This window comes from Arachis ipaensis, chromosome B09 (genome assembly GCF_000816755.2).
Source record: "Arachis ipaensis cultivar K30076 chromosome B09, Araip1.1, whole genome shotgun sequence".
Taxonomy (NCBI): Eukaryota; Viridiplantae; Streptophyta; class Magnoliopsida; order Fabales; family Fabaceae; genus Arachis; species Arachis ipaensis.
The window spans coordinates 135,854,028-135,863,280 of record NC_029793.2 but is presented as its reverse complement, the minus strand read 5'-3'; the positions used below and the strand labels follow the sequence as shown (position 1 = coordinate 135,863,280).

General features: G+C 34.6%; 1 protein-coding gene across 4 annotated transcripts; it reads right to left on the bottom strand.

Annotated features, from left to right (window-relative positions):
* Positions 1,407-9,042, bottom strand: LOC107617854 (aminodeoxychorismate synthase, chloroplastic). Of its 4 annotated transcripts, none has more exons than XM_016319723.2 (14): positions 8,886-9,042; positions 7,849-8,269; positions 7,485-7,616; positions 6,890-6,957; positions 6,595-6,659; positions 6,367-6,433; positions 5,693-5,950; positions 5,465-5,591; positions 4,903-5,228; positions 4,586-4,665; positions 4,215-4,317; positions 3,329-3,411; positions 2,548-3,165; positions 1,407-2,179 (listed from the first exon to the last, which is right to left on the bottom strand). In XM_016319723.2, exons 2-14 carry the CDS (start codon positions 8,183-8,185, stop codon positions 1,699-1,701), a joined length of 2,745 nt encoding a protein of 914 aa, XP_016175209.1. In that variant the 5' UTR covers positions 8,186-8,269; positions 8,886-9,042; the 3' UTR covers positions 1,407-1,698. The 4 variants fall into 4 exon arrangements, with proteins under 4 accessions (XP_016175209.1, XP_020966318.1, XP_020966319.1 ...); XM_021110659.1 differs by having other exon boundaries at positions 8,845-9,025; XM_021110660.1 differs by lacking the exon at positions 8,886-9,042 and adding an exon at positions 8,563-8,832.

Below are 9,253 nucleotides of genomic sequence, written 5' to 3'. Positions count from 1 at the left end.
TCTGAAAAAAATAAAAAATGATCTTATGGTATCTCAACTCTGCTATTTGTAATTTGTCTTGTTTTAGGGAAGAGACATGGATCTGATGCACAAGGGGAGCCCCCTTATGGGCAAGTGTCACTTCATTCTTAGTTGTCATCTCTTACACATGTTTATACTCACTTATTTTAGTTTTCAACTCTATAAATTAAATTACAAACACAATAATCACATTGTTAACAATCATCACGATTATTTTTTGCCAATTATACTCAACTAAATAACATGGTAGGAATAAGTGAAGTAGCTGGAGAGAGGTTAATTAAGAGTCGTTTTCTAAAACACCTTTTAATTTTTGAAATTTCAATACTTGCTAATATTTTTTTTTCTGTCAAATTATCACATGTAAAAGTAGACGAGTAAATAGTCAAAATCATCTCTAAAAAATTATTCATTCTCTAAATTAATTTTCGAAAAATTTTTTTAATCAAATTCGTCATTCAAATATTTTAAGTTAGTTATATTAATTCTTTTGTCATTTTTGTTGCTGACAATATCAAAATTTGTTGATATGGCATATTAAGTGATACCACATTGACTACAACACACACCTGACACTCCTAATTAGCTACTAGCGTAACAAATTTATGCAATTAATCAAATCAATGCCAAATTGAAGAGGACCTCAAGACATTGAAATTTCTTAATTTGGAGTTGATTTAATCTAATTTCATAAATTAATCATATAAGTAGCCAATTAAGATTATCAGGTGTACACTATAATATAGCTTAACATGTCATATTAGCAAATTCTAATACCATGAGTAATGGAAGTGACATTTAATGTGACTAACTTAAAGTATTTTAAAGGTCGAATTTGATTACAAAAATTTTTCGAAAACTAATTTAAAAAACAAGTAATCTTTTTAAGACGAATTTGACCATTTAATCGATTTTTTCATAGGCCAACTCAAAGAAAGAACTGTTGTGATCTAAGCAATGACATCATGGCTGAATATTGATATTACATGCTGGTCATAAATTGTTGCTGCAGTTGGAGTTTCATTAAAAAAAAAAAAAAATCTTGTGAGCTTACAACGATTCATGGTCCTTTGCCAAATGAGAACATTGAGGTGCTCCTACTAAATCGTTGCACTAATCAAGCAATTTATGAATTAATGACTAGTGAGGGTATTAAGATTATTGTAAACATTTAAACATCCAAGTCAACAACACCGCATACCAAATTGCCTTCTCACATTTTCTGAAAGTAAAATGATCCTTCACAATAATAAAATTAAGGCTTTTCATAAAACTTCTGTTCTGTGCTTCCAAAATAAACCACTCTCATTCCAAATAAACATTTTTCTAATAGTAAATGATTTTATTATTATTCATGTAGCAGCAACATAATAGCAGAAACAGTATAAGGCAAAGGTGAGTATATTATATAATATGAATAAAATTGTCACCAAACTTCAAGGTAATTCATTTATACAAGAAACTGGGGAAATTACAGTATACAGAAACCTATAGTACAATGCAGCCATTGCTACAACAGAATAATAAGACACTCTTCAGATTGAAAAGAAAACCAATTGAATTCTAACCCCAAAACAATTGAATCTAGTACCTGTACCAAAATATTCTTTAATATTACTTCTATGTAAAGATTAAATAATTAGTGGGATGATATGAAATAAATGCTTTGATTCAAAACTATTCAAAATCTATCACTGCCTTTGCTGGGGCTTTTGTTTTCAGGATCATCTCTTTGTACTCGTCTTCAGGATTCGACAAAGAAACAATGGCACCTCCAGCTCCTATTGAAGCTTCACCATCATGTATAATCACCGTTCTTATGACAATATTAAGATCAAATGTCTGGTTATACGAAAAAAATCCGATACAACCGGAGTATATACCTCGAGAACAACTTTCAATGGAATCAAGAAGTTCCATCGATCTCAACTTTGGAGCACCAGTCATCGAACCACCTGGGAATGCAGCTCTTACGCAATCTACTGCACTGGCGTCAGACCTCTTCTTCCCACGAATGGTGCTCACCATTGTGTGAACAGTTGCATACGACTCCACATCCATGAGACGTGGCACATGTACAGATCCTGGATCACAGACCCGACCGAGATCATTCCTTAGAAGGTCCACAATCATCAGATTTTCAGCTTGATCCTTTTCACTGAGAGAGAGGAAGCCAGTTAGTTCATAACATATTCACCCATCTTCGTCTTAAACTACCAGCATGTTAAGATTTCGGATTCTGTTAATTTAAGAGTTTAATTTTCTTGGACAGCATAAGTCTATAGATAAAATATTCTGAACTACATACACAACTTCATTTGCAACCAAGCATAGGTCATCACACATTTCAAAGAGTCTTGATAGTTTTTCAAATCACAGAGGCATCAGCTAAACTCCGAGAATCAATATATCACATGACAAAACAACTTTCGAGAAAGTGAGAAACCATAGTTTAAGCTGTAGTAGCAATATTTCAGGATATGATGTTGAAAAGACCTAAATAGTACCCAGAGAAAAGTGGATCACCTGAGTTGCAATTTCAATTTGAGTTGCTCATCTTCCTCGGCGGTAGCACCACGAGCTATTGTACCCTTAATGGGCTTAGCTTCTAGGATATTATTTCTATCCAACTGCAAGAACCTCTCAGGGGAAGAGCAGCAAATACACAAGTCTTCCTTCGGAAAATTAAGCCACGCAGCATAAGGTGCTGGATTCCTTTCTCTCAAATGAAGATAAAGTCCAAGAGAGTCTAAATTCTCGATCGGTTTCCTCATCTGAGTTGTGAGGCACAACTCATAGCTTTCTCCATCTTTAATGTATTCCAGGCACTTCTTTACATCCTCAATGTACTGCTCTCTAGATTTTTCAGCTGCAAAACCGGCCTTTTGTGAGGAACAAGTTAGAGGATGAAGATACTGCTTTTCTGACCCCATTATCTCAGAGCCATTTAAGTTCAGAAGCTTCTCCTCAGCATCATCCAACCACTGTGTCATGCTTGAGCTTTCTTCATGTATAGCCAATATATAAACATTGTCAGTTTTGTGGTCAACAGCTACAAGGCTGTCGACAAAGAAAAAACAAGCATCTGGAGTTTCGGATTTGTGACGATTAGATGCGACGCCGCATTCACTTTTCAGGTTATACCTGCATCAGAGGAAATTAATAGATGAGAAAGAAAAGGTGATCACATGCACAAAAAAAAGAGATCACAATTAGAAAGGCACTTGAAAGAAAACAATGCCATTGCTTAAACTAAGCATTTAGTTACTCAGTGTAGACATACAATAGCTTTGAGTTTACCACCTACCCGATGTAACCAACATATCCACCATGAAAGTCAAATGGCAGACCTTCGTAATCTTTTTCATCATAGTGATATGATTGAAGCTCCTGCCAAATGAAGAAGGCAATATATTTACATGAGAAGAAAAAAGAACATATTGGATTATGATAATTAAATAAATAAATATAGACCTGTTAATATTGGGAAGATACAAGTCTGTACAAAGAAAAATACAAAGTACACAAATGAAGGCTGTTCAAAGAAAAATTATACTTTTTTGTCTCTGCTCAGTTTACTTTATCCTGCATCCTACATATCCCTTTCTTCATTTCTAATCAGAAGAGCAAAATTCAAAGCCATATATGGCATTTTATTGGTCTAAACCACAATCATGCACATTAAGGATCTTTATTATGTATGTCATATCTACATATTTCTTGTTTATTAATTGGGATATACACATTCTCTCGGGAGAAAGAAGTTTCATTGGAGAAAAAGGGGACAACATTGCAAAGGAAGGGCAAAATATCCTCCAAAAACCAAACCATAGAAACTAAACATGACAAGTGTCAAGGACCAACTATCTTGAAATCTTAAGTTGTTGGGCAGGAGCCATTGAGCCAATAGTGATTTTATATCTCTAGTTCTCTACCCTCTAGCACTCTCCTTCAGAATATAACTTTTTGGCATTGAAAGATAGGCGTGTGGGCCCATTTTTACCTTCTGCTTGAATTTGACTTAATTATGGTACATGGAGATGATAAGGATAGTATTCCTAATGAAGACTCTGATCCTATGTCAAGATCCTATGTTCTAGAAACCTTATGCAAATAGAAAAGGATTAGGCATAGCCCTATATCTCTTAAGGTACAATAAAGAAGTTGATCAGTTCCAAGGTACATCTACAAACCTTGTTCAAAAAATCAAAAAAACCTTCTTCCAAGAATCTTGTTTCAGTGGAACCTTCACAACTTTCCATTGACAAGTAGCCACCACCTTTCGAACACTCATCACTGGAAAAATAATGAAATATACATTATTTATCTAAGAATATACCGAAGAGTAAAAGGTATGACCATTATAATGGTAAATAGAAAGGTTTTTTCATGTCAATGCATCAATGCAGATAACTATGACAATGCATGATGCATAAACTGAAACACAATGCATGATGATGATGACGATGATAGAGAAAAATAATCTATAATAAGGAAGAGAATATATGAAAAGGGAAGAGATAATTACAAAGTAATTTAACAGTAAAGAGTATAAATTTCAAACCTTTGATCAGATAATCTGAAAGTCAATTGCTTCCAAAGTGGTCCACCTTTTCCTCCCATGAATGAGAAACGTGCTCTTCCCTAATTAGGATGGCAAGAATAATGTTAAATATAGAACAGTAAGTTGCGGTGGAAGACATGGCATATAGATTAGCACAGATGATGAAATGCAAGTTGTATAGAAATTAGAGTTTCATGATCCAAGTGAGAAAAGATCTACCATGTGGAAGATGATTAGAATAAGAGCTTTCTGTTACTTATCCAAAATCACTTAAAAGGAAAGGAGAAAGAAAAACCAGGAATTCATATAAAAAATACCTTCTCTGTGGAAGAACTATCCAACCAGAAAGTGTTTTTAGGTTCACGTCCAAACAACCCACAAAATATACCTTTCGCACCACCGACTTGACTAGCCAGGTGAGTGTATTTCCTCCATTTCAACTTCAAACATTTTCGATCAGTTCTTGCATGATGAACATTTGCAATGTTGAACTTTTCTAAACAAGTCATCTCAGCATTATCATCTACCATATGTCGATGACCATTAACTACCTTATTTAGCTGATCAACTTTACTGTTCTCTGAATTAATACTTCTATATGAATCTCCACAATGTCTACTAGCACTTGAAACCTGCATGTGTGCTAAAGAAAGTTTACTGCTCAAGTAAATTACATAGAACTCAATGGTAATAAAAATAATAATAAAAACATGGAACATGGAAACCATGTTACAAAGATTTGAGTCACTTTGGCATGACCGACATACTGGTTAATATTTGTAGCACACCACGCAAGAGGAGTGGCCACACAAAAATAACTTGATAAGCACACGTGTCAGAATGAATTTGCATTTACATACAAAAAGTTCTTCAGTTTACCGTAAGAATGAACATGTTTTTCTCTGCTTTGTGATGACTTGTATCTCAGCCAATACTCATTTGTAATATCTCTGAAATTCTTGAATATTTGACTTCCATGGAAGGTTGCAACACTCTCTGGATGAAACTGAAGGTCAAAAGTGTTGAGTTGAACATAGTTCATAAAAAAGATTAAAACAATAAAAACAGAGACCGACATTATAATTAAACAATGTCTGTACATAACACCTGCACGCCATAGTGCGGTCTTGTGCGATGCTTGATCCCCATAAGAACTCTTGGACTTCTTGTTGTTCCATTTCCTGCTTTAGGTGAAAAAGAATCAACGAAGACATTTTTCTCTCTCTGTGTTCCAAGAGCATTGGAGATGTTATGATCCTTCGGCCCAACAAATGGAAGTGTGCTCGAGGAAGACGTCCAAGCTATTGGAATGAGCACTTCAGGAAGTGATTCAGAATCTATAACCAATGAATGATATCGAACCACCTGAAATATGGGATAAAGAAGTATTACTACTGCTGGTGGTAGATCAGATAGATCTTGTTCAACTTTTGACAAGAATAAAATGAATTAACCATAAACTGCAAGGGACTAATTTACGTTAATAATCCAATCATGGTGCACCATACGTAATATTCTGATATTATCAACAAATTATCTAACTGCACAGCCATTTTTTCACCCTGAAATCCAGATTATCATAATGACCTACAATATGGGGCATTTGGTTTGCGAAATGTTCTAGTTTCTAAATGCAACAATCTTTGGTTAATATTGACTAACTTTTATGTCTCAATTATGAATATGATAACTTCAGGATTGAATACTACGTGAATATTTGAATTCTTTAAAATGTTTGAGGATTCAAATTCATAATCTTTAGACTATAGTGGCAAACATACCTTGAAACCTGAATTCCTGCCAGATGGTATGCCATGAAAAAGCTGGCAGCCGCCATGCTCAACTTCACTACATGGTAGAAAGAGATAAAATGCAACAAAGAAGTAAGGAATAAACATTATACCTAATAAATGACATTTTAATTTAGGTGAATTCATCTTCCTGATGATAATAAGTACATAATAATACTGAAAAATCAGCATACAAATTTCTGAATTTTTGGGTCATACCTCAAACGCCCATGGATTGGTTCGGGCGCATGGACAATGTGAGCTCCATGAACATATCCCAATGCCTACCAAATCATATCATCAAAAAGATGAGTAACAATATTAACTTTAAGATACTATGTAGCAGTAGGTAACATGTGAAAACACACCAGGATTTTACAAGAGAAATTGGTGAATAACTCCATAGCTAATATCAATTATTTGTGGACAATGATTAGTTTACCATATTATCAAACAATAGACCATTATATTGGTCCCGGGGGGCAAAATCAAAGCATAAAGTAGGAGAAAATACCTGGTGTCCGAGGCAAACACCCAAAACAGGTATATCCCAGCATTTATGCAGTAGTTGAAGACAAATACCTGACGCATACAAAATCATTTCCTATTAAGATAAAGAATCTCGACACCTCATAACACAAAGATCAACACACATACTACATTAAAATTATAAGATTAAACTATGAAAATTATATCTTTTAAAAACACATATAGGCATAGTTATACCGACAATCCATTCTTTTGAGGATATTTCACTTATATGGTTAGAAAAAGGAGGTGTTGAATCTGCAAATTGGGATTTTGGAGGGGAGGGGAAGAGAAGGAAGGGTTTGTAGCATAAAAATTCATAATTTGACACCACAAACCTTTTCTTTCCTTCCAAAACCCCAACTCACAAACAACCCCCTAAAAAAAAATAGAAAAGTCAAAAGTGTATCTGTGGGAAAAACTGAAGTAGCATCCAATGACAATATACAAATACTCGTCTAAGATGATGAAGTCATGCATAAAGACCATCAATCAACAAGTTTACCAACTTATTTTTCGGTTGCATCTTCTAGAGAAGTAAATGCATAATGGGAACTCCACAAAGACATCCATGTTCTCACCTATATCTTGTGGGCATGCTGGAGAACCAGGTCCAGGCGATATTACAATGTTATCAAATGCATTTTCTTCATACAAGTAATGGCTAAGTTCTTCCCATATCCAATCATCATTTTGGATTACCACAGGAGGGACTGGCAAAGTTAAAAACAAAACCAGCTGTTTATTTTGATTCTTAATTACAAGATAATTCATTTCTAAACAAGTGGGAAGCTAATTATTCACTCCAGATATATATATTTGAATCTATATATAAAACAGCAATTCTAAGGAGAGAATCTAATGATTGACCATTACAACACTACCATTCTGCAGGTTCAACTTGAAATCACATCCACCTTCAAAGGAAAGATAAAAATGGCATACCTCCATTAACAACAGATAACTCCTGATATATATTATATGTGTAACTGTCATAGTTGTCAATCAACAATGTTCTCACAAAATCCGGCTTCTGTAAAGGCAAAGGCACCTGTAGCCTTTTCTTTCTTTTAAATGACTCTTCTAAGTGACTATGCATCAATTGGCAAGATATAGTCACATTCTTTCTATCATAGTTCGATGGCTGCACATCATCTTTCTTAATAAAACAAGAGACTCTCACCGACGGTTTGAACAAAAGAAAGTTCACATTTGCATATTGAATGTCTTCACTTGTTGGACAAGTGAGCTCAGAAGGCAGCAACCGCAGAGCAAGGTTCATTTTTCGTATTGAAAAAGTGTCCGAAAAACTGGATTGGATTTGAGCAAGAAGCTGCAGCCTCCACACCACTGCCAACACCACCTTCTGCAGATGAAATATGCATGCAAAATTCTCAGTCTATGATCTAAGCTCTGTGCTCTGCGCTCTATTCTTTTATGTCTTCTAAACTCATAAAATGTCACAAACTAAGTGTTAAGTTCATGTCAGTGTACACCTATCAATTAACGAGCAATTACATGCAAAAACCAGTTTTTGATCACATCATAGCAACTAATAAAACATGTGAACCTCTAAATAAAGTGAACATATGGAGAAAAAAAAATGAAGTTTGAATGGGAAAAAAGTGATTTTGAAAACAGCCCAGAATGCATTTCAACCTGAAAAATGAAGAACAAAGAAACAGAGGCACATATGTAGTTGTTGATAACTAACACAAACACAATTTTGTTCCTGCTATTTTGGATTATATGGAATAGAAGTTGCAGATTCAAGAGATCACAAAGGGATACAAAACTCAATGAGCCAGATCACATAAGAGAAAGAAAAAGATGAAAAGAAACAGAAGAAGAAGAAGAAGAAGCTGAAAGTAACAAATTGGATTTAGAAACAATAAGCAAGCAAAGAGAGAGATGAAATGAAAGAAGGGAAAGTGTGGATACCAAAAAGCGAAAAGGAAGAAGGAGGAGAAGGAGATAGATACCGCAGTTTACGGAAGAAGCATGGTTGAAAGAGATGGTGGCGAATGGTGACAAAGGCGGTGAGGATTCGGAGCGGGTGGTACAGGCGTACAGCCGTGCAGATACATGAAGAAGAATCAAATCACCTCACTTTATTCTATATATTGTGACCATGCCACTCAATTTTTTTTTCCCCTTACGATCATAGTATTTTTTTTCTTATTCGTGAATAAAGAATTCATTACAAACTAAGTGCGAAAGTTTTAAACATTAATGACAATGAGTAATAGCTCAAATGGCATAGTCTCCCCATATTTAATTAAGAGGTTACGGATTCGAGTCTCCTATCTTTGGTAAAAAAAAAATTTTAAACATTAATAAATTTATTTAC